Raw genomic sequence first — 26,944 nt, 5'->3', positions numbered from 1 at the left:
CGACGGCGGCTGGGTCGACAGGCTCCCCTGGGTCCTGCTGGGCCTCCGGACGGCGCCCAAGGAGGACCTGCGCGCATCCGCGGCGGAGTTGGTCTTCGGGCAACCGCTGCGGGTGCCGGGCGAGTTCCTCCCCGACTCCACGGCACCATGGTCCGCGGCACAGCAGCGCTCCGCTCTGCAAGAGACCGCCCAGAGGTTCGCCCCGGTGCCAACGGCATGCCACGGGCACCCACCGACGCACGTCGCCCCGGAGCTTCGCACGGCGGAGTACGTCTTTGTCCGCCACGATGCCCACCGGACACCACTGCGACCCCCGTACGACGGGCCTTTCCGCGTGCTGGAGACCGGGGCGAAGCACTTCACCCTGGACATCGGCGGTACTCCTGACCGCGTTTCTGTAGACCGCCTCAAGCCGGCCCACCTCGACGTGGACCATCCACCGCCAGTGGCCCGACCCCCGCGTCGGGGCCGCCCCCCTGCGGGCGGACCCCCGGCACCGCCCAGCCCCGCCGCCACGCCGCCCCCCGGTCCTGCTGCCGGAGGCATCCCAGATGGCATCCCTGCATCCCAGACGCCGCCAGTCGCCAGGGGGCGCTTCGGCCGGGTCATCCGTTTGCCCCGCAAACTGACCCTTCAGGTGCGCGGGGATTCTGGGGGGGCGCGTGTGGCGGACACGAAAGCACTGACGCGGTGACATCACCCCGCACACCAAGTGGGGATGGGCCACGCCAGGGAGAGAGGCGTGGCCTCACGATATACGCGGAGCGCGCAGCCCTGAGCAGCTTAGTGCTGCAGTTTGAGTACTTTGAATAAAGGCTCTTTTATGAACCGCGTTGTCCGCTTGCTCTTTGCGTAAGCATTAGCGTGCGCAGCATCGCGCTTTAATGCCATATTTATTTTTAAAATGCTATGTAGTGAAATAAAATCAACTAGAATAATAGTTGGTGAAACTTTATAAATTCACAATGTTGTGATAAAAGTTGCACAAAACCTAGAATGGCACTCGGTAGAGCGCATACCTCCACCAGGCTGAACAGTTTATGATTTGTATTCCCCAGATAGGCCCGGATCCGCATCCGAATCTTCACCAAAATCGAACCAATTCATCCTTGTCACACCCAACCTGTCCACAAAGTTTCGTCTGAATCCGTCCGTAACTTTTTAAGATACCATGGTGTATGTCCTTTTTGGCCCTATCTCTCAAGGTTGTAGAGTCACTTAAAAATGATAGTCTCCTGATCCAGAGCCGGATCCGGATCTTCACCAAAATCGAATCAATTCTTCCTCATCACACACCCAACCTGACCGCTAAGTTTTGGCCGAATCTCTGTATAACCTTTTGAGATATCCTGCTCACAGACAAACAGACAGACAAACCTAAAGAGACAGGCAAACAACGATGAAAACTCTCCGTCCACCTCCCCACACCCATCCTCCTTGAGGTAACCAATATGACACGCAAGCAAAAAAATATACGATACCTGTTCAATGCAGATCTTCCGTGCCTCATCATCAAGGTCAATCTTCTCATCCTCTTCTTCCGTGGATCTCAAGCCATTAGCACAGAGCTCTGAAGACTTCCCTTCTGCAATGATTCCTTCATTCTCTTTTTGGAGAGAACATTCCACATCAACCTGATCTCGCTCTGCTATGAGCGAACGTGTGAGTGTACGATATGCTGAAAGATCACTTAAATCAGAATTGCTTGGTGATTCTTCAGAAGTATGTTGCTGTTGATGAGAGTAATCATTCGAGCTCATTTCCATGGTGACTCCATTTGAAGCTTCCATCGCAGTTTCTCCAGAGGTCACATCACTTTCACACATGTTAAGTGGCAAAGGTCCTTGCATGTTCATCATCTCCACACCTCTTGCTTCGTCAGCAGAAGCGTTACTCTCCATATTTGGTGACCCAGTTGGTTCCCAGTCAGAGTCACAGCCACTCGTTGGTGTCGCAAGGTGATCTTCTTGCTCTTCACAGGGTTCCACCCCGGTAATCAATGAGTTTTCTAGTGCAAGTGGAATTATATAGTCAGCATGGTTGCTTAACTCATCAGGACAGTTCTGCTCTGCTCCAACCATCTTGCTTGAGTCTTCCTGATGCACCATAGTGACAGCCTGATGCTGCAGCAAATCTTCCTGGTTCATATCTTTGCGAACGATATTTATTGGTGCAACAGTCGTGACACATGTTGGACATCCACTGGCCGCCAAGGTGTCTTGTGCCACTGGCTTACTTAATGCTTCGCCAATCTTCAAGATGCCTAGGGGGAGGGTGGAGAGGGAGAGAGGGAGAGAGGGAGAGAGGGAGAGAGAGAGGGAGAGAGGGAGAGAGAGAGGGAGAGAGAGGAGGGAGGGAGAGAGAGAGGGAGAGAGGGAGAGACAGAGGGAGAGAGAGGAGGGAGAGAGAGATATAGAGAGAGAGAAACAAAAGGGAGAGAAAAGAGAGAGAGAGAAACAAAAGGGAGAGAAAAGAGAGAGAGAGAGAGAAACAAAAGGGAGAGAAAAGAGAGAGAGAGAAACAAAAGGGAGAGAAAAGAGAGAGAAAAGAGAGAGAGAAAAGAGAGGAAAGAGAGAGGAAAGAGAGAGGAAAGAGAGAGGAAAGAGAGAGAAAAGAGAGATGAAAGAGAGAGGAAAGAGAGAGAAAAGAGAGAGGAAAGAGAGAGAAAAGAGAGAGAAAAGAGAGAGGAAAGAGAGAGAAAAGAGACAGGAAAGAGAGAGAAAAGAGAGAGGAAAGAGAGAAAAGACAGAGAAAAGAGAGAGAAAAGAGAGAGAAAAGAGAGAGAAAAGAGAGAGGAAAGAGAGAGGAAAGAGAGGAAAGAGAGGAAAGAGAGAAAAGAGAGAGGAAAGAGAGGAAAGAGAGGAAAGAGAGAGAAAAGAGAGAGGAAAGAGAGAGGAAAGAGAGAGGAAAGAGAGAGGAAAGAGAGAGGAAAGAGAGAGGAAAGAGAGAGGAAAGAGAGAGAAAAGAGAGAGGAAAGAGGGGGAAAAGAGAGAGGAAAGAGAGGAAAGAGGGGGAAAGAGGGGGGTAACGAGGGGGGAAACGAGGGGGGGGGACGAGGGGGAACGAGGGGGAACGAGGGGGGGAACGAGGGGGAACGGGGGGGGGGAACGAGGGGGGGAACGAGGGGGGGAACGAGGGGGGGAACGAGGGGGGAACGAGGGGGGAACGAGGGGGGAGGGGGGAAGGGGGGAGAGGGGGAGAGGGGGGAGAGGGGGGAGAGGAGGGGAGAGGGGGGGAGGGGGGAGAGGGAGAGGGGGGAGAGAGGGGAGAGAGGGGAGAGAGAGAGAGAGAGAGAGAGGAGGGAGAGAGAGGTTGTAGAGGAAGAGAGGAGGGAGAGAGAGAGAGGAGGGAGAGAGAGAGAGAGTAGGGGGGGAGAGAGAGAGACAAGGGAGAGAGAGGTTGTAGAGGAAGAGAGGAGGGAGAAAGGAAGGAGGGGAGAGGGAGAGAGCTGTTGACTAAAACGAAACTGCAACTTAAGAAGCCATAGCAGCTGGAAAAGCTGTCCAAGTGAGCAATAAATATGGGAAGCTCGTCCAAGGGAGCTCAAACAACAACATCTGTGTTTATGTTGCATGTTAGGATGAATCTACAGGCTACACCATGCATGACAATTCTGCCTGCAGCAAGTTACCAGCATCAACAGCAATTTCAAGGGCATCATACCGAGTTTGAAGAGTTTTGAGTCTGTCAAGCTTATCTTAAATTTGGTATTTAAGACAAATTTGGAAATAAAACCCAAACCTAACACGCATCTTCATGTTTGGGGAGGAGGAGGGGGGTATAGGGGAAAGAAGGAAGGGAGAGTGGTGCATATATGTGTGTATATATATATATTTATATATATATATATATATGTGTGTGGTGTGGTGTGGTGTGGTGTGTGTGTGTGTGTGTGTGTGTGTGTGTGTGTGTGTATAAATCAAATAGAAGGAACTATGGAGAGAGAATGCCATTATCTTCCACTATATTTTGAGTGTTCTCAAAGAAAGTAGAGAATGATTACATGAAATTGAACATGGAAATAGATACAGGTGATGAATAAAAAATATTTAAAATAAAAACGATGGCACCCTATATTCTATATGGCAGTCAATTTGATATTGAAATTCTATATATCAGGGAGGATGCCATCCCGACGATTAAACAGAAGAAACAGCCATCACACAAAACTAACACCATCTCTGCCGAGCTACCAGCATATGAAAACAGACGATTTGAGTGGAGAATCGAACACCTGTGTTTGTCTGCCAACGACCGATCTCACCTCGCTCGATGTTCTGGCTTTCATCACCACCACCTTTCCCTATGCATGTGAAGAGCTCAAAATCCCTAGCTAACAATACCCATGACCACCCCCACAAGCCCCTCCCACAACAATCTCCCATCAACCATCACCCGAACTAATAATACCATCTTCCAGACAGAACAATAGGACCAGAACAATAGGACCATCCTTCACAAACATCCAGACAAACTTGATCTTTTAATTGATTTTCATTCTGAAGGAGAGGAGATGTAATGTAATGCTGCTCCTGTTCGATGTTTTGTGAAATAATATATATTAGCCGAAACCCGTGGAACATCCATGGAAGGGAGGATGTGGTGTATGGATAGAGTGTACCATTATGGATGGCATAGGGGATTTGCTTGTCCGAGTAAGAGTTAGGAAGAAAGATGAGAATGAAGAGTGCATATATGAACAACGATCGCCGACACCGGCACAAATGCATGCTCTGGATTGTCCACTCAGTGGACGGCTTGCTTTCGCCTTCGCCTGTCCAATCAGCAGACGGCTCGCTTTGCCTTCGCCCAGCAGACGCCAATACGATGGCGTCGTAAGATGGCGTCGTATCGGCAGTTAATCGGATGCTTTTGGGCCCCAACGTCGGCTAATTCAGATTTTTCGAGTATGGCTGTACGTGATAAACAAAGAGCGCGGTTCGTAGATCGTAAATCCATTAGTGCCGTGGGCATCGGGTCACTGGGTGCGGCGCAAAAGGGATAACAAAGTCGAGTCCTTACGCTATTATTATATAGACTAGCCGAAACCCATGGAACATCCACGGAAGGGAGGATGTGGTGTATGGATAGAGTGTACCATTATGGATGGCATAGGGGAGCGCTCATGGGATCTTCTTCTTCCATTAAGCTCCAATTTTTTCTCTTTAAGTTAAGTCCAATCAGTCCTCTCTGCTCGAAGTGCTCAGGCCATGCCTTCCCGCTCTCATACTTTTATTTCCGTTCGGTGTAGAAAGAGATTGACATATCGTTCGTCTGTTTTCAGCTCGTTATCTTTAAGCTTCCTTACGTCTCGCCACCTGCTACACCTCTCTGAGTTACGAGGATTTATGCAACGCACCCCGAGTATCGCAACGTCACTCCATTTAACTTTATTAAAATGACGATAAAGACGTTTCCTTATATATCCTAATTTAACATGTTCAAGGGAATAAAAAGACCATTTGGTTCACACCACCCATGTTCACACCACTCGACTGTCCAATCAGCGGACGGCTCGCTTCGCCTTCGCCCAGCAGATGCCAATACGATGGCGTCGTAAGATGGCGTCATATCAGCAGTTAATCGGATGCTTTTGGGCCCCAACGTCGGCAAATTCAGATTTTTCGAGTATGTCTGTACGTGATAAACAAAGAGCGCGGTTCGTAGATCGTAAATCCATGAGTGCCGTGGGCATCGGGTCACTGGGTGCGGCGTAAAAGGGATAACAAAGTCGAGTCCTTACGGTATTATTATATAGATGCTCTTGCGACTCGAGCGGGATCACGTGAGATCTCGCGAGAGTATGTCACAGCTTAGGCCTAATGAATAAGACTGACACCAACCCATCCTCCTCCGCCCCCCATCAACCATCACCCCCACAATACCTACCACCATCCCATGCCCTCCCTCTGCCCCTCCACAATCTCCCATCAACCACTACCAATGCACTACCAACACTGCCATCTTCGTTTGAATCGTTTGAACAAGGTTTGAAGCGATTCGAATCTACAATACCTCCAAAAGCGTTTCCGTCACAAATTTTGTCTTCAATAGTTTCTTCTAAATCCCACTGACCAATTTCAACATACTGAGAACCTTCAGTCGCTAATGACGGTGGAATCGGTATCGGAATCCGAGCTTAAAATACGCTGTTTCTCTATGTAAACTGCCATTTGGATCAAGGTGGGATCATTATGTGACGTCACTGGCAAAATCAAAAATTGACACTCAAGGGCTATTTTCGACATTTTTTGATTGGAAAAAATAAAATAAAAACTTCCCTTCAAATTAGACCGTGATTAATGGTTTTCAATGGTTTTCAGAAGAAGAAAAAAATTGCGTTTGGGTTCCTCTTTGAAGCTCGAGGTCCGGATTCTTCTTCTTCCATTCCAGAAAGACGAGCTTTCAAAACAAGCATTTGTCTGATTAAACGGACACTAATTTTTCTTCCACATAAATTGATTATTTCCAACGGAACCATTTTTATTGTACGAGACAGCAGGAACCCAAGCCTGACGGAGACACCCACGGACGGATGGATGGATGGACAGACACGCCTCCTTTTAGTAATAGAAGATAGTAAGCTGTGAAATAGTTGAACGCAAAATATATTTTTAGGAAATAACAATGAATTACAATCACTGAGCTAATGTCAGATGAATGATATGAAGGGGGTTTGAATTAAATAAAAACGAACTTTATCAATAGAAATGGAGGTAGAAACAAAGTGAGAAAAAAATGGAATATCCACTGGGTTCTTGGAGAGGATTGTTGAGAAAGTAGATGGGAGGGTTGTCCAGATGGTCTTTTCGGAGAGACATAGTGGAAATTAAATAAACATGGAAATTAAATGTGGAGAAAAGTCAGAGGAAATAAAATACAAGTTGAGTACTGACAAGAAAAATAAAAGCTTAAGAGGGGGGAAAAATAAAGAAAGATTCAGTCTGAGTGGATGCAATGCAGCGAGTGCAGTACCTTACCAGTGCACCTGTAGATAAGGTGCAAAAATAGAATAGAAAAGCTCTTCAAATACAAGGAGGAATTTTCTGGGCCTCACCGGTGTTTGGTTGTTCTTCTGGCACACTAGAAATGGGTTCAATGTCCTGTTCCGCAGCGCCCAAAGTGTCCTGGACCAAGGCAGGGAGCGGCACAGAAGTCAGCATGACAACTTCCATTTTACGTGCACAAACCTTGACAGTTTCCCTCCTGACCCCATTCGTGTTCCATTTATTGCTCTTCAATTCTAATAATATTCCACTGGTGTAATCGGTAAGCAAATGAAGTTGTGCATGAGGAAAAGTTCAAAAGGAAGAGTGTGCTTTAATTCCCGAAGTTTTCAACATTAATAAATTATTCATATTGCCGGATGTGCCCGAACAAGAGTGGGAGTTGTAATATGTATCAAGCACCCAGGTAGGGGTTGGGGAGGGTAGGGGGCAGGTGGGGTTCCAATTTGAAGACAATCATTTTCACCAAAGACAGAATTTTCAACATTATTTATTTAATGACCCCCAGAATAGGCAAAACTTGGAACTTTGACAAAACTTGAAACACAAACAAATAAGGAAATCAAAGCAAGCACAATCATTATCTACATGTTAAACATACATTTCTCTTACATTCTGAACTTGATACAAGACCACTGCTATCATGACAAATCAAGCTACTGTACAATTCGACTGAAATACCCTACGGTAGGCACTTCCCATGTTTACAAACACAAAATTGAAAGGGAAGGTGATATTTCTATATTCATGCACCCAATTGAATGCAAGGTGGTTATAAGTGTAAAAATATAATACATGGGACACAAATGTGCATAAGTACCTGCACAAAAGCCATGTATGTGACGCACAACATACAGTGATGGGTGTACACTAACCAGGCTAATGCAGTCAATGGTGATACAAATGCTGTTTTACTACTTGTCCCAACTTATCACATGTTTCTTAAACATTCTAAATTTTCTGCTACATTACAGGACAAGCGTATGTATGGCACATACAAAAGAAAACAAAAATTAAGTTTTTAAACAGTCTTCAAATATTCTGGAGAAAAATATTTATCAGAATACACATTTTAACCGACACTCGACAATTTATTACCTCCGCCACCAAGGGTCACTTGGTGAAGGTCACCGCCACTTCCTTGCAGAGGCTATGTTTTCACCCCTGTCTGTTTGGCTGTCTGTATGTGAACAGGATATCTCAAAACGTTGTGGTCGGATTCGGACAAATTTGGTGGAGAGGTTGAGTGTGTGTCAAGGAAGAATTTATTCAATTTTGGTGAATATTCGAATCCGGATCTGAGAATTTTGAAGTGGTTCTTCACCATTGAGAGATGGTGATACGATATACAAAACGATAATGATATATGCCAAAAACTATATACAACACAAAATTTCAAAGTTGTGGACGAGTTATGACAAAACTAGGTGGATGAGTTGGCTAGGTGACAACAACAACAACAAGTCGATTAGATTTTGGTTCAGGTCCAAATCCAGATCCGGCCTATCAGTGGGATACAAAACGTGCTGTTCTAGATGCCTATGTGACCAAAGATGAGTGGAGGTCATGTTTTCACCCTTGTCTGTTTGTCTGTCTGTCTGACTGTCTGTCTTTGAACAGAATATCTCAAAGTTATGGATGTATTAGGACGAAAGTTGGTGGATTGGTTGGGTGTGTGACGAGGACAAATCGGTTCGACTTTAGTGAAGATCCAAATCTGGATAACGAATTTTTTTCAGCGTTCAACTCAGTGATGTAATGCAAAATTCCATTGAAATCGAGTGGTCTGGAGCCTTCCTTGTAGTGTTGTATTATTCCTTCTACAAAGGATAAGGATTTACCCAATGCACTACAGATCATGCATCAATTGTTCAGTTTCTTTTTCTCCGATTCGGCTTCAAAATACTGATAGGCCATTGTCTTCCATCACAGAAGCATATATATGCATCACCCAAACAATTACATCCTCATGTTCTTTCGACTTGCTGCACCTCAATAATTGTTTATCCTGTTGGACCAGTCTGTCCTCGCTCGTAACACCAAGTCTGCTTCCTTGCAGATGTTGGAAAACAAAAACAGTCCAAAGAAGAATGTATCCATATGCTTAGAGTAGGCTATGGTGTACTCTTGAAGAAGCTGAGGATATAAAAGTTGATACTGGTGCACAACTTTACTATCTTTGTATTATTAAGGTATAATGAAGGTGAAGGGTGATGAAACCCATTGACCACCTCGTGGGACCACCTGCATTGGAAAACAAATGGAAAATTAAAGGAGATGTTGAAGAGTGACCAGATCTGAATCCAAACTGATGGTCTGACATCAGGCTGTTTGAGAAAAGGAAGGGTTTCATGTCAACTGCAATGATGGATTCCATGACCTTTTTGATATGGAAGTAATCCAATAGGCCTGTAATTAAGGGGATCAGTTTTTATGTAATGTTTATGTCTATGTAATGCAGTGGTAATGGCCGAGTCTAGGATCAGTTGGTTGGGACAGGGAGCAAGTGGTTTGAGACAATATTTGGTAGCAAAAACAGAATGAGTGTGTGTGTGTGTGTGTGTGTGTGTGTGTGTGTGTGTGTGTGTGTGTGTGTGTGTGTGTGTGTGTGTGTGTGTGCACGTGTGTGAGAAATAGTGTGAGTGTGTGAGTGAAAGAGTGATGCAGCGTTTTCCCTTACACTTACGAAGGGAAAGTATCTTCCCCCCACAGCTGCCCATCCATGTTGGAGAGGTGGGCTTCGGATTATTGCAGTGTTGGGGTTGGTTATTGACCCTTGCCGCAGGGTGGGGTAAAGGAAGTGTCAGGCACTCACTTTGCCTCTGAGACTCGGTGCGGTTAGATAAACAGGTGGTCCTGCACGTAAGCCTCAACAAGTTTTGTTCTTGGTGTTACACTGTTAAACCACCAGGGTGAGACGCTGCCTATAATTAATTTCCTGTGTACCTGCTCCTGCTCCCTCTTAGGGCCCATACTGCTGGCATCCTATCTGAGACTTCTGCCTGCTCTCTCTTCATCCAGCCCAGTTCAGTGGGAATGGGTCTTTGTGGTTTAGTTTCTTTCACTGTTGTTTAGTGTTGTGATTATTTATCATCTATTTCTATCCAAGCTTCTGTGTACCTTCTGTCTTGCGTTCATAAAATATTCATTTAGATTTCTGAAGGCCTATGTGTGTTTCCACCTGCATTATTACCCATGCAAACAGTTTTAGTTTCATCGAGTATCATTGGAGGATGAAACTGACATACTTATAATCTTCATAACCGATGTGATTGAGAACTCTGACTTCGCATTGTGAAAAGCCTACTCGGCACAATGTGCATTATCTGCTTGGGTAAATTTTGCAATCAAATTGCCTTCTTAAGTGTGGTCATGGGCACAGTTAATACAAGTATGTTCTCAAAGCCAGGTGTGGTTGCGGTTTCATGTTGGAACGTTGCACACAACAATACAAATTCATAGTTCCTGCAGCTAAGCAAATGACTTGTTCAGTTCCATCGATCAGAAATATTGAACCCGTTAAAATCAAATCAGAAGCAAATCACGTTACCAGAAACAAATCACGTTACCAGAAACAAATCACGTTACCAGAAACAAATCACGTTACCAGAAACAAATCACGTTACCAGAAACAAATAATGTTAGCAGAAACAAATCACATTACCAGAAACAAATCAAGTTACCAGAAACAAATCACGTTACCAGAAACAAATAATGTTAGCAGAAACAAATCACATTACCAGAAACAAATCAAGCTATCAGAAACAAATCACGTTACCGGAAACAAATCACGTTACCAGAAACAAATCACGTTACCAGAAACAAATCACGTTACCAGAAACAAATCATGTTACCAGAAACAAATAATGTTAGCAGAAACAAATCACATTACCAGAAACAAATCACGTTACAGAAACAAATCATGTTACCAGAAACAAATCACGTTACCAGAAACAAATCAAGCTATCAGACACAAAACACGTTACCAGAAACAAATCAGATTGCTAGAAACAAATCACGTTACCAGAAACAAATCACGTTACCAGAAACAAATCAAGCTACCAGAAACAAATCAAGCTACCAGAAACAAATCAGATTGCTAGAAACAAATCACGTTACCAGTAACAAATCACGTTACCAGAAACAAATCAAGCTATCAGAAACAAATCACGTTACCAGAAACAAATCAGATTGCTAGAAACAAATCACGTCACCAGAAACAAATCACGTTACCAGAAACAAATCATGTTAACAGAAACAAATCATGTTAACAGAAACAAATCAAGCTATCAGAAACAAATCAGATTGCTAGAAACAAATCACGTTACCAGAAACAAATCACGTTACCAGAAACAAACCACGTTACCAGAAACAAATCACGTTACCAAAAACAAATCACATTACCAGAAACAAATCACATTACCAGAAACAAATCACGTTACCAGATACAAATGAGATACGTTACGGTCCGCGGATTAGATGTTATTTTACCGAGCGGAGGTATAACCGCGGCCGAACAGTTGTTCCCCGACTAAACCCGATTCACCCAAACGTTGGCCGTATCGCGCCACAGATACTCAATCTGGAAAACTCTAAAGCGACCGAATGCAAAGAGGAAGAAGAGGACGTACAGAAGAGTAACGGGGTTTATTATGTACACGTAAGCAAAAAGGAGCAGTCACGATTATGTACAGGTACATGAGACGCAGGTGACACAGTGCAAATTATTAACTTATCTAACAGGCTTACTTAATACCCAGGACAGAACAAACGAAGACACAGACTCACGCGGGGAATGATGATAGGAATTGGCTGGAAGGAGAGGAAAGTCCACTGGGTCCGGCAGCACGATTCGCACGTTCTGCAGCCGCCGTTCCTTCGCGGCCCTGCTTCGAACTGCCGTTCAGGCCCCTAAGCGGCTGGCGAGCGTTGCTGCTGCTGTAGACGCTGCCGCTGGCGCACAAGGTGACGAATATCAGGCTTTGTGCTTCCCTGGATGATCTTCTGCTTTTTGGACCTCACAACTCAGCTCTGCTCTGACGACCCAGCTCTTTCCTTTCCACCTCACCACGCAGCTCAGCTAAGCCTTTCAGCTCCCCTCGTGGACTCATCTCTCCCTGGGGAACGCCCCGCGGCGGGTTATATAGGCCCCGCCCCTCAACCTTTGCGAACCTCCCCCAAACGCTCTTCCTCTGCCCTCTCAAACCAAACCCCTCGTGCTCGGTTGGTTGTTCGGGGCTGGCTCACTCCTCCCCTCTATGACGAGGTGGAGACACGCCCTTCTCTTCCGACCCTGCCTCGTGGTCAATGGCGGCAATTGGAGGGGATGTAATTGGCAATGGCAATTGAGGCCTGGCAATGACGAAAGGGGAAATGGAGGTTTTGGGAATGGGAATGAAGGGAATCTACTCTTATTTCACTCGGTGCAATGGAGTGTCATCTTAATGGAAGACAAGGCCTTACCCTAAGACACATAATAAGATATAAGCTACTGAACAAGGGTTTTATCGTGTCCTGCAATGTGGTGTTTATGGAATAACTACCGAGACGCCCTTTGACCTTTACACTACGGAGGTATTTACAAGGATCATGACATTTACAAAGGTGATCTTTACAACAAATTACACAACAACAACAAAAAAAAAAAAACCATTCTCATATCCGCAACAACCAGAAACAAATCACATTACCAGAAACAAATCACGTTACCAGAAGCAAATCATGTTACCAGAAACAAATCACGTTACCAGAAACAAATCACGTTACCAGAAACAAATCACGTTATCAGAAACAAATCAGATTGCTAGGAACAAATCAGATTGCTAGGAACAAATCACGTTACCAGAAACCAATCATGTTACAAGAAACAAATCACGTTACCAGAAACAAATCATGTTACCAGAAACAAATCACATTATCAGAAACAAATCACAATACCAGAAACAAATCAAGCTATCAGAAACAAATCACGTTACCAGATACAAATGAGATTGCTAGAAACAAATCACGTTACCAGAAACAAATCACGTTACCAGAAACAAATCATGTTACCAGAAACAAATCACGTTACCAGAAACAAATCACGTTACCAGAAACAAATCAAGCTATCAGAAACAAATCAGATTGCTAGGAACAAATCACGTTACCAGAAACCAATCACGTTACCAGAAACAAATCATGTTACCAGAAACAAATCACATTACCAGAAACAAATCACATTACCAGAAACAAATGAGATTACCAGAAACAAATCACGTTACCAGAAACAAATCACATTACCAGAATCAAATCACATTACCAGAAACAAATCATGTTACCAGAAACAAATCATGTTACCAGAAACAAATCATGTTACCAGAAACAAATCACGTTACCAGAAACAAATCACGTTACCAGAAACAAATCACGTTACCAGAAACAAATCACGTTACCAGAAACAAATCAGATTACCAGAATCAAATCATGTTACCAGAAACAAATCATGTTACCAGAAACAAACCAAGCTATCAGAAACAAATCACGTTACCAGAAACAAATCACGTTACCAGAAACAAATCACATTACCAGAATCAAATCACATTACCAGAAACAAATCATGTTACCAAAAACAAATCATGTTACCAGAAACAAATCATGTTACCAGAAACAAATAACATTACCAGAAACAAATCACGTTACCAGAAACAAATCATGTTACCAGAAACAAATAATGTTACCAGAAACAAATCAAGTTACCAAAAACAAGTCACATTACCAGAAACAATTCAAGTTATTTTCACTCGGCCTTGGGCTTTGTGAGCCACAGAAACTCAAAGTAGATCAGCTCAGAAATTGTTTTCAAGCAAGGTGAAAATAGTGTTGAAGGTAAAGAAGGATTGGAAAAGTAATGACGATAAAGAAGATAAAAACTCTCAAAAAGAAAATGTTTTGGAAGTAATTTCCAAGCGTTTGTAAACCACATACATTGTGTTCCCAACAGTTAAACTAACACTTGTGAAAACAATTGATAAAGCAATTCAAGCAATCAACTTTAAAACTATATATTGTAATCAATATAATTTCTTACCTCGTCTTGCACACGGAGGAGCTGCCTCTCCCTGAAGTAGCAAAGCGAAACAAGAAACATCAGTAAGAACTCGATATGAACACCAATTATGAATCCCTAAGGTGTTAACTCAATTAATTTAAATTCAAGTTATTCCTGTTAAAATAGAAATACAACAAACCATATTAGCCATGAGCAGCATTTGTAATAAGTTAAAGAATGTCTAATTGTTAGCTCACCTGGAACGAAGTTCAGGGGAGCTTATGCAATGGCACGTCGTCCATTAGTCCGTCCGTCCGTCCGTCAACACTTGAAACTTCTTCTCCGAAACCGCTGATGGGATTGCGACCAAATTTGGCACAAATTATATTTGTTGTGTTGTGACTAAAGTTTGTTCCCGGCATTAAAAAAGATCTGCCTCTTTGGGGGTCAAAGTGGGTCCAGGTTTGACCCCCACAAAATAGATATTTGCTTTCTTCTTTGAAACAACATACACTATTTCGATGAAACTTCACCACAACCTTCACCACACGTGATGTACCAAAGTTTGTTCACAGCATTAAAAAAACATAATCATAAGACTTTAAATAAACATATGTGGGGGACACAGCACAGACAAGCTGGGGGAGCTCGGCCAGAGAGGAGTCGGTAGAAGACAAAAAGACCACCAACCTGCCTGCGGTGAGTGAGTAAGTCCCTCAGAATCAGCTTCATCGTGGGAGATTCCAATGATTCTGAAAGCTTTGGTTTCTACAGTGTGAAGACGAGCTAGGTGCGAGGTAGGAGCACCAGCCCAGAGGGGAGAGCAGTATTCCATTGAGCTGCAGATGAAAGCTTTGTATGTGGTGAGGAGCTCAGAAGTGCCAAGAAAGGACTTCGCACAATGGAGGATGCCCAGTTCCAGACTGGCTTTGGAGGCCAGCTTGGAAATGTTGTTATTCCAGGAAAGATCATGGCAGATAGTGAGACCCAAAAGCTTGAGTGATGGAACTTCTTCGAGAGGTTTGATGAGAAAGTAGATGGGAGGGTTTTCCAAACGGTCTTTTTGGAGAGACAAAGTGAGAGTGTGAGATTTGTCAGGAATGAAAGACATGTTCCACTTGTTTGATCAGTTTGTGATTTTATCCAGGTCAAATCCAGTCAATAAAAATGCACTTATAGTTCGTAGCAAATGTACTTATTCTCTAAAATCAACAGTAACTTAAGCAAGATTCCTTTATGTTCAATGTGGCATATTGAGGGGGTTTCCCCACATCTCAGAATGAGGAATTCATGGAAATCCCCTTTTTGGGGTTTGAATTATACGAGAGGATAAAAGATCATAGTTTATGATTAGAGATGATCTAAGATGGCGGTGAACAGCTGTCTTAAGGACCTGAAGGGCAGAATGGGATTGAAGAGGATGTGGAGATTGATATCACAGGTAGGAAAAAAAGATGTAAACAAATGAGTGGAGATGAGCAGTGATCCTGGATTTAGGTAGTTTCACCAGAAGGAGGTTGATGGTGGATCATGAAAACTCTACAGAAACTTAGGGGGACAAAGCACGGAAAGAGCAGAGGGTGTAAGAACAGAAAGGAGGTGGCATAAGACAGAAAGACCATCGACCTGTCTTCAATGGTGAAGTGATAGACCTACAGTCGTGGCCAAAAATATTGGCACCCTTGCACTTTTTTCAAGTAACTCACAGTTTTCTCTAAAAATAAGTTGAAATTGACAAAAATATTTGGCCTCCACAATTCTTTATTTCACTGTTAATATTTCAGAACTTAATATATCCTTTCAAATCAGAAAATAAAAATAAACGGCATTGACAAAATTATTGACACCCTATACTTAATATTTGGTAACACGGCCTTTGGACAAAATAACTGCAGTCAAGCACTTCCTGTAGCCATTAATGAGCTTCCTACACCTCTCGACTGGCAGTTTGGCCTACTCTTGTTGTGCAAACTGCTCCAGTTCTACCAGATTTGAAGGGTGCCTTCTCCCAACTGCTGTTTTCATATCTCCCCACAGGTATTCAATGGGATTTACATCTGGACTCATTGCTGGCCACTTCAGAATAGTCCAGCGGTTTGTGTTGAACCATTCCTGGGTGCTTTTTGAAGTGTGTTTGGGGTCATTGTCCTGCTGCAAGACCCATGACCTTTGACGGGGAACAAGCTTTCTGACACTGAGTTGAACTTTGTGCTCCAAAATGCCTTGGTAATCTCCTGATTTCATGATGCCACCCACACATTCAAGGCACCCAATACCAGAGGCAGCACAGCAACCCCAAAACATCACTGAACCTCCGCCATGCTCGATTGTAGGGAAGGTGTTCTTTTCTTTGAAGGCTTCATTTTGTTTTCTGTAAACATGGAGAGGATGCGCTTTACCGAAAAGCTCTAATGTGGTCTCATCTGTCCACAGGACATTATCCCAGAAGGATTTTTGCTTGTTCAGGTGTGTTTTGGCAAACTCCAGTCGGGCTTTCTTATGTCTCTCTCTCAGCAGTGGGGTCCTCCATAGAACCCCCTTTCATCGAGTTGGTGACGGATAGTGCGAGTTGAAACTGTCGTATCTTGTGTCTGAAGGTCAGCTTGAATATGCTTGGCAGTTGATATAGTTGCTTTCTCCACCATTCGAACAATCCTTCACTGCAATCTTCGATCAAGTTTTCTCTTGCGGCCACTTTCAGGGAGGGTTGGCTGCAGTGCCATGGGCCTTAAACTTCCTGATGACATTGTGTACGGTGGACACAGGAACATCAAGGTCTCTGGGGATGAACTTGTAACCTTGAGATTGTCCATGCTTGGCTACAATCTTGTGTCTGACCTCCTCAGACAATTCTCTGGTTTTCCTACTTTTCTCCATGCTCATTGCAATACAAACAGTGACACAACACAACAGAACGACTCCTTTTCTCTGTTCAAGCTGGTTGAATAAGTGATTTTTATATTGCAGGCACCTGAAACTCACTGCAGGTGAGTTCATTTCCAAAGTAAAGGAGAATCACCTGCTTGAAATCTAATTATTTCTAACAACTTCTAAAAGGTGCCAATGATATTGTTCGGGCCATTTTAGGATTTCTGTGTGGAATAAGCTAAGATTTATTAATTTTTTCAGCTTTTTTTGTTTTGTTCCACTGCAAACAAAAGAAATACATATGTGGTTACCAAAAGATTTTTTAATTTCAACAATTTTCTGGAAGAAATGGTGCATTATTTGAAAAAAGTGCAAGGGTGCCAATATTTTTGGCCACGACTGTATAGACCCAGTTTCATTGCAGGGGATTCCAATAATAAGGAGGCTTTTTAAGAGCACGGTATTTTTTTCAATGATTGAAGGAAAAAATTCTCAATGATGATAGTGTGATCATGTTGTTTCTGATTCAGGAGGCCCTAAAATCCCAAATGACCAGAAGCTATTAAAAAGTTTAAAAAAAAACGATGTACCCTACTTCAAGGTTTGTGTAAAAAATGCATCTGGCAACTGGACTAATATAGTGGACGCTAGGTCCTATCTGTTCTAATATGTATACACAAAGAATTAAGTTAAGCACCCCTACACAAAGAATTAAGTTAAGCACCCCCTAATCCTGTCCTGAACCTGAACCCCCTCGAGCACGTTTGGGACATGTTGGGACGTCAAATTGCGAAGATGGTCCCTCCAATAGCCAATCTGGATGAATTGGAACGTGCATTACATCGGGAATGGAACAACCTGCCACAGCAACGCATACGACGGCTTACAGGGTCTATGAGACGTAGGGTTGAGTCAGTGATCCGATCACGTGGGTCCTACACACGTTATTGACGCAAAGATCGCTAGAGGTCTTCTCAGAACAATGACTGTACGTTAGAAAACATAAACGTCATCCACACTGTCCGTGATGGACCTATAGCTCCATACTTAAATTGAGGTGAAAATATGCCTAAAATTCCCATAAAATTTCACCTTAAATTATTCAGAATAAAATATTGAAAACGGCATGATTGTTATGTTTTTATGTGACCATAATATCACTTCTCCAGAAAATATAGCAATATCATGGGTATATTACACTGTTTTGACGACAACAAACTTGTAATGTGCGAGGTTGTAAAAAAACGGGGGGGGGTGCTTAACTTAATTCTTTGTGTATATATGGCCTTTTGTCCCTCACAGTGCAGGTTCTGTCCAGATCTTTTTCACAAGGTTCGCAATGACACCTTTCAAGAACTTTGCAATGCTGGGCCATCGTGGCATGTTCATTTTTGGGACAGGGTCCAGCGATGAACATATCGGTTGGGTATTCTGTAAGGAGAATATGTAACAGACGCACGTACATTTTTTTTTTTTTTTTCGGAGAAGTAACCGAAAACTAGCATACAAGACCTGTCGCTTCACGAACGGGAATACCAGTCATTGCTGCGATGGGGCTAATCTATGGGGAAAGAACAAAACATAGGAGTAATACCCCTGGCACTCAACCTGGTGGAATAAAGCAGTATACTTCACTGACCAAAGGTATTTTAAACCAATTTCAATGGTTTCTAGAAGCAGGACTGCATGCAGAATCATACTAACGTAATCATGAGACTTAAAATAAACAAACAAAAAAATACCTATTTTGGGGGGCAACCCTCCCCTACCCCTCAGACCATCAATTTTACTTATGATTTGAACAAACTTCGGTAAATCACAGGTGGTTAAGGTTGTTGTGAAGTTTCATTGAAATTGTGTATGTAGTTTCAGATAAAAGAGCAAATACCTACTTTGGGGGGAACCCTCCCCCCCCCCCCCCCTTGTACACCCCTTTAGGGCCCGATTTTTTTATTTAACGCCATGAACAAACTTTGGTACATCATGGGTGATGAAGGTTGTGGGCACGTTTCATCAAACTGACTGACGACATGCCATCGCGTAAGCTCCCTTGAACTTCGTTCCAGTGAGCTAAAAAGGATTCCTGGGAGATCCTGCCTTCCATGCAGGGTTTATTTTTTTTTTTTTTTTTTGTTGTATACAAGATCGAGGCTCGTGTAAGAGCAAACATTAATCACAAAAAAGACAAACTGACACATAAAACATAAGATAAAGGGAGCGGGAGACAAGATGGGGAGAGAGAGGGAAGCACACAAGTGCAAAATTTGAGAGCAGGGGCATCGGGAGATGTGTGGGAGGGAGAGGGCTTGGGGGGAGGAGGCGTGGGAAGGGGGCGGGTGGGAGAAGTATAAAACACAAGGACACCAAGGACTTCCAGGAAAGAAGTTGGTATTTCAAAAAAGTGGATTTGGGGTGAAATTAGCAGGGGTAGAAAAGATCAAGGTTTTGGATAGAAAAGAACATTTTTGCTAAATGTCTTATGTGTGTTTAACGTTTAACGTGCTTATGTTTATGTCTAACGTGCTGCGGCGGGACTAAATAATGGGTATGTGTGGTCACTATGACTTTCCCCTCTCACATTTTAACCCAATTTTTTTTCCCCTCTTCTGGTCTCATATTGATAAAGACTTGTTGAAAATTTTATGACAAAAGCTCAACTGTTAAAAGAGTTATGGCCTGGGTGCACGCGCACACACACCACACACACACCACACTAAGGTGGATACATCAAGACCTGGGAGGGCTCCGTTCCACCTTCTGATACCTGCATTTGGAGATAACTAACGACACACACACATGCACGATTGCAAAACCCTGACTCCCACCAAGCCGGGGGAGAAAGGGGGGAAAGGGTGGAAGAACGGGTAACCACGAATAATTTCAAAACCACTGTTCAACATGTTTAGAATTTCGATTCCAAGTTACTGTTTAGAAAGTTACAATAAACAGTTGAAAAAGAAGTCAAATTTAATCACTGAGTTATTTAGACATTAAAGTGCTCGAAACCGAGCCACAATAGGGACACCTAATCTATATATATAAAACACAGTTTGTGTGTGTGTGTGTGTGTGTGTGTGTGTGTGTGTGTGTGTGTGTGTGTGTGTAATGCTACCGATAGACTCCTAAACGGAGAGGCTCACGTACTTGATATTTGGCACAGACATGGCCATTGAGCCTGGGAAGAACATGGCCGACCTAAAAATTTATTTCATAATATTTCTTTACCATATTTTTACCTCAGCGCATTTCAGCGAGGAATATTATGCACGGAATCTGACCGGTCGCAGAGCAGCGCGCTGATTCGCTCAGAGCGATCACGTGATGTTCCTTGCCGCCATTAACTCAGTTACGCGTTCGCACGTATTTCAGAGCGAAAAGCGATTGCGTTTTTCACATTTCAGCGAGGAACATTGCCATTCACACCACATAGGTTTTGGTAATGTCGGAGTTTACGGGCGTAAACTGGATAGGTGGTTGTAATGTCGGAGTTTACGGGCGTAAACTGGATAGGTGGTTGTAATGTCGGAGTTTACGGGCGTAAACTGGATAGGTGGTTGTAATGTCGGAGTTTACGGGCGTAAACTGGATAGGTGGTTGTAATGTCGGAGTTTACGGGCGTAAACTGGATAGGTGGTTGTAATGTCGGAGTTTACGGGCGTAAACTGGATAGATGGTTGTAATGTCGGAGTTTACGGGCGTAAACTGGATAGGTGGTTGTAATGTCGGAGTTGACGGGCGTAAACTGGATAGGTGGCTACCTTCAAACCAACTGCCTTGACGAATGCTTTGTCGAGTCTTACAGGTAGAGCAGTACTATGTCTTCCCGTCTGATACATCACCACGAGTAATAAAACCACAATGGACATTACATCGAGGGCAAATACAATAATTCTTGATGAGTCTGCGACGTGCACACCACTTAATAATGTCAGGTATTAGAGCCAAAGAAGTGATATTATGATTAATACCGTGGTGACAAAAACCTATTAAAGACTCTGACATTTGTCCTCTTGATGCCAAAATCGAATCAGTTCATCTTTACATCATTATAATAAATACTTCTAGCAGGTTTGGTCAAAATCCCATCACGAGTACACAAGTTAGTTCGGTAACAGAATTTTAACCTAACGGGACCTTTGACCTTCAACCTCTTGAGCCCATAATCTAATCAGTTCATTTTTTTCATCATGACACATACTTATACCAGGTTTGACTTAGATACTTTCAGCCATTCTTAAGTTATCAGGGTAACAAAAACCTATCACAAACAGACGGACGCACGGACGGACAGCCAGACGAACAAGCCAAAAACATAATTCCTCCTGCAACTTCGTAAGCATAGGCATAAAAAACATTTATAACAGTCAGAAGTGAGCTGGAGTCTTTCACCAAGCTGATAGAATTACTAAATATCTATATGATTGCAGGTACAGTGCCTTCAGAAAGTATTCACACCCATTGACTTTTACACATTTTGTTGTTACCTCCGCCACCGAAAGTCTGAATATTGATTCGGATACGAGAATTATTTGATTTTTAAGTGATTTTTCACCATTGAGAGATCGGACGAAAAGCGATATACAGTATAGCATGACATTTAAAAAAAGGTGTGGACGAGTGAAGACTAAACTTGGTGGACAAGTTGGTTAGGTGACAAGAACAAGCCGATTACATTTTGGTTCAGGTCCTAATCCAGATCCGGCCTATCAGTGGGATACAAAACAAACTGTTCAGCCTGGCGGAGGTATGCGCTCTACCGAGTGCCGTTCTGGTTTCAGCCTGAATTTAAAATGGATTAAATTGACTTTTCTTTTTTGTCACTGATCCACACATAATGTCACACATAATGTCATCCACACATAATTTGACCCCATAATGTCAAAGTGGATTTTTTTTTCATACAATTTTACAAGTTAATTAAAAATGAACAGCTGAAATGTTGGGAGTCAATAAGTATTCAACCCCTTTGCTATGATGCTCCAAATTGAGCTCAGGTGCATCCAATTTCCTTTGATCATCCTCGAGATATCTATACACCTTGATTGGAGTCCACCTTGGTCAATTCAATTGATTGAACATGATGGAGAAAGAAACACACATTTATATACAAGTTCCCACAGTTGACGGTGCATGTCAGAGCAGAAACTCCACCATGAAGTCCAAGGAACTATCCGTAGAACTCCGAGATAGAACTGTGAGGAGGCATAGATCTGGAGAAGGGTAAAAAACAATTTCTAGAGTGTTGAAAGTTCGCCAGAACACAGTGAGCTCCATCTTTAGGAAATGGAAACAATATGGAACTACCCGGATTCTTCCTAGAGCTGGCCGTCCGACCAAACTAAGCAACTCAGCAAGAAGGACCTTGGTCAGGGAGGTGACCAATAACCCAATGACCACTGACAGAACTACAGAGTTCTTCAGCTGAGATGGGAGAACCTGCCAGAAGGACAACAGATTCTGCAGCCCTTCACCAATCTAGGCTTCATGGGAGAGTGGCCAGATGGGTGCCACTCCTGAGAAAAGGGCACATGACCGCACACCTGGAGTTGGAAAAAGGCCTGAATGCAAAGTGCAATGTCTGGCGGAAACCGAGCACAGCTCAAAACCCATATAACACCCTTCCTACCGTGAAGCACGGTGGTGTCAGCATCATGCTATGGGGTGGTTTTTAGCAGCAGGGATTGGGAGACTTGTAAGGATAGAGGGAACAATGAATGGAGCCAAATACAGGCAAATCCTTGAGAAGAACTTGCTTCAGGGAGCAAAAGACCATAGACTGTGGTGAAGATTTACATTCCAACAGGATAATGACCCCAGGAATACAGCCAAAGCAACACTGGAATGGCTTCAGAACAAGAACGTGAAAGTCCTTCAATGGCCCAGTTAACGCCCAGACTTGAATCACATTGAGAATCTGTGGAAAGACTTGAAGATTGCTTGTCACCGACACTCCCCATCCATCTTGACAGAACTTGAGCAAATCTGCAAGGAGAATGGGAGAAACTCCCCAAATCCAGATATGCAAAGCTGATAAAGCAATACCCACGAAGACTCAAGCTGTAAACGCTGCCAAAGACACTTCTACGAAGTATTGACTCAGGGGGTTGAATACTTGTGTTCATTAGATATTTCTGTATTTCATTTTTAATTATTTTGTAAAAATTCCTTTAAAAAAAAAATCAGTTTGACATTATGGGGTATTATGTGTAGACAAGTGACAAAGAATCTCAATTTAATCCATTTCAAATTCAGGCTGTAACTCACAAAATGTGAAAAAGTCAAGGGGTGTGAATACTTTCTGAAGGCACTGTACAAAGTATCCAAGTATGTTTCAGTATCAGTCCATTAATAAAGCTATTTCACAAACCAAACATCAAATTACGAATGACACAATGTAGGGTAAAAAACAAACAAACTCCCAGTCGCCTCTGTATATTGTTCTCAATACTGGAAGTCATTCCTAATCGAAGCCAGGTGCAGCAATAAAACGTACTGTACCTACATATGTCACAATCGAGTTCAAAATGCAGAAAGGGTTTCTGAAGGTACTTTGTAAGCAACAATTGACGATGAAGTGCAATTAAAAGTCTGATAAGAAATCTTGTGCATAAACTCATAGCAAAAGTAAAATATTTGTATACCTGCATGCCAAGTCCTTCTTAAGCTTTACAAACAAAACAAAAAAGTAATAAATTATTCCTATACTACTATTCCTGCTGCTGCTGCTACTATTTCTTCAACAGCCTCAATTATTTTCACCTTCTTGTACGTTGGGCCAGGGGAACGTTTCTGGTACAGGTTTTTCATGAACTGGTTGACCAGGCTCGAAGTTCCACTGAAGGTGGCAGGAATTTGGAATTGGTTCACGGTGTCAGTGATAACTCGCCGACTCTTCTCAAAGAACAACATGGGATATTTTCCGTCCACCAACTAATGTTAGCCGATTGGACACCCAGCAGAACGTCCATCCGAGGAACGACACACCTTATGATGGTGACAGCCCTCACCCTCACAGAGGTGGAAACCTCCTGCCCGTGAAGCACCATTCCGACAGTTTACTGTTGGGTCACGAATCAGACCCAGATCAAAGGAAAGTCTGCACCAACCTGTCTGGCTCAAATTGTTACTATTCATACAAAAATGATAAACTTCCATAAATTAACTCATATTCTAATTTGAAAATGTGGGCTTTACGTTTAAACAAGGTGCTGCAGTGAACAAAATAAAGATAAAAATCAATCAGATGTGGTTTAGAATGATCAAGAACAAGCAAATCAAACGAGACAAAGAGAAACAACCAAACCTGGCCTGTGGTGCTCGGCAAGCAGCTAAGATTATCTGAAAATCCTTGGGACTGAGTTTGGGCAGCAAGACCTTCCCAAGAGCAGGCACAGCGTCGTGGCTTCCTGTCCATGCCTCTGTATGCTGTGCTGTCTCTGCCAGCACAAACAAAGCCATGAAAATCTTTAAAAATAGCTATCATGAAGGCATCCATAAGGTAAACAGTGTGATCATATAGATAGGTAACAAACAAATGGTCACCCTTGCAAAAGCTACATTATGTGCCTGCATATCGCAACATATGACAGAATAGATTTAATCCAAATGGAAAACTTTAAGGTACATTGTTCTCAACTCCTGGAGTTACTTTCGCCAATGAGTAATTTAAAATTCTGTACGACATTTCCTTTTAAGGCCTAAAAGGTATTTTCATGACATCTCCAATGGGATCAATGAGAAGTGCCCTATTTGTCATATTATTCAGAATCACTCACCAAGGTGGCAAGCTTGTGGAATTGCCCGAAACTTCAGCATTGTAGCCGATGATATAGCCCCCACCCTCTCAATATATTTCTGATGTATCCATCTTGTCCACCCCTTGCATTTTCTCCTAACCCTAGTCATTACGTGCATCCCTTGTTTGTCCGTTGCCGTCTACCTTCTCCCTCCGCCCTACTGTTGGCGTTTCCCCTGTCTCCTGCTGTTCCCTTTGTTTTATTGTGCCCTGATCTACTCTGTGTCTAAAGCTCCCCCACGAGCCTAGATAAAGTATTAAAATAGATGGTATTGATAGAATACTTTGGTGCAAGCCAACTCTAGTTTTTGAGCGTTTTTAAAATTTATTTGATCCAATATGGCTGCCAGATCACGTGAGCGATTACATCATAGGTTTATATCCTCTAATATAATTGTTGCAAAGATCACGCTCAATAAATTTCAAACTGATCAGACTAAGCGTTGTCCCTGTCAAATTATGACGTCATAATTATGACACCAATGAAGTCGTCGTTAACCCCTATTCCCCATGGGGAGTACTTGACAATGAGTCTAGTTTCAACTTTTTCCATTGAGCGGTTTGGGAGATATAGAGGTGTAAAGTTTTTCCAAGATGGCGCCTGTACCATATGACCTATGACGCCATAATTATAATTGAAATATTCTACAGGAGGAGGCACTCCTATGGTGAAAATTTCGTGTCAATCGGATCAAGAATTGCAGAGAAAAAAAATTCATACTGATCGAATCAAGCGTTGCACTTGTCGAATTATGACGTCATAATGAAGGCACCAATGACATCATCAACAAATGTTATTCGCCATGGGGAGTACTTGACAATGAGCCTCGTTTCAAACTGATCAGACTAAGCGTTGTCCCTGTCAAATTATGACGTCATAATTATGACACCAATGAAGTCGTCGTTAACCCCTATTCCCCATGGGGAGTACTTGACAATGAGTCTAGTTTCAACTTTTTCCATTGAGCGGTTTGGGAGATATAGAGGTGTAAAGTTTTTCCAAGATGGCGCCTGTACCATATGACCTATGACGCCATAATTATAATTGAAATATTCTACAGGAGGAGGCACTCCTATGGTGAAAATTTCGTGTCAATCGGATCAAGAATTGCAGAGAAAAAAAAATTCATACTGATCGAATCAAGCGTTGCACTTGTCGAATTATGACGTCATAATGAAGGCACCAATGACATCATCAACAAATGTTATTCGCCATGGGGAGTACTTGACAATGAGCCTCGTTTCAACTTTTTCCATTGAGCAGTTTGGGAGATACATAGGTGTAAAGTTTTTCCAAGATAGCGTCTGCACCACGTGACCGATGACTACATAATTATGAGTAAAAAAATTCTAGAGGCGGAAGCGCTCCTATGGTAAAATTTTGTATCAATCGGACAAACGGTTGCCAAGAAAATGAATTTTTAAAACGCAGACGCCATCGAGGAAAAAAACATGCAGATTTAAAAAAAAATTAAAATGTATACACGTACACACACAACCCAATGCCTCACCTTGTTTTTCGCTTTGCGAGCGCAGGGTAACTCGAACTGCACTCGGTATAGAGCATACCAACGCAAGGCTGAACAGTTTACGGTTTGTATCCCACTGATAAGTCATATGACTCATATCTGGATCCGACATGAATCAAAATCTAATTGACTTGTTCTTGTCACTTACCCAACCATTCCACCAAGTTTTGTAATAAGTCGTCCACAAGTTTTTGAGATATCGTGCTATTTATTGTTTTTAGCCACATCACTCAATGGTGAACAGTCACTTGAAAAAACTAGAACAATGCGACTGTGTCGCCAATATGTCCCCACATAGTCCCACAACAGGTATATGCAATCACTCTGCATATGTATGGGTGGTGAATCACGTTTGTGAAGTTTCGTGTTGATCGGATAACGTTCGTTTTTCTCCAAGATGGCTATCAAACCACGTGACCTATGACATCATTTTCAAACTATATGCAACAGTGCTGTTAGATGATATTTGTAAAATTTCGCATTGACAGGGTGAGTGGTTTCAGGGATATAATTATTTAATATTTTCCTTAAATCCAGAATGGCTGCCAAACCATGTGACCTGCATTTATGATGTCATAAATTTAATATTTCAATACAAATGTGTCATATATCACGTGCATGCAATTTCAGATTTTTAGGATAAGGAATTCGATGAAAACATTTTTGGCTGGTATACCACTTCATGCTTTTGTTCCCCATTGGGAGTACTTGACAATGT

The 26,944-nt window shown here is 42.8% G+C and overlaps 1 protein-coding gene across 5 annotated transcripts in view; it reads right to left on the bottom strand.

The window, feature by feature from the left end:
- The window catches only part of CNST (consortin, connexin sorting protein), a 111,072-nt gene that overhangs the window by 5,516 nt on the left and 78,612 nt on the right, over positions 1 to 26,944 (bottom strand). For all 5 annotated transcript variants that reach the window (XM_068115934.2, XM_068115937.2, XM_078778858.1 and 2 more), the window contains 4 exons: positions 24,206 to 24,338; positions 14,074 to 14,104; positions 7,058 to 7,127; positions 1,482 to 2,263 (listed from right to left, as the gene is read on the bottom strand). In XM_068115934.2, the coding sequence (XP_067972035.2) occupies positions 1,482 to 2,263; positions 7,058 to 7,127; positions 14,074 to 14,104; positions 24,206 to 24,338 (1,016 nt within the window). The remainder of the gene's footprint in view (positions 1 to 1,481; positions 2,264 to 7,057; positions 7,128 to 14,073; positions 14,105 to 24,205; positions 24,339 to 26,944) is intronic.

This window comes from Myxine glutinosa, chromosome 5 (assembly GCF_964187855.1).
Source record: "Myxine glutinosa chromosome 5, kmMyxGlut1.1, whole genome shotgun sequence".
Taxonomy (NCBI): Eukaryota; Metazoa; Chordata; class Myxini; order Myxiniformes; family Myxinidae; genus Myxine; species Myxine glutinosa.
The sequence above is the reverse complement of the archived record's forward strand: the minus strand, read 5'-3'. Positions and strand labels throughout refer to the sequence as shown.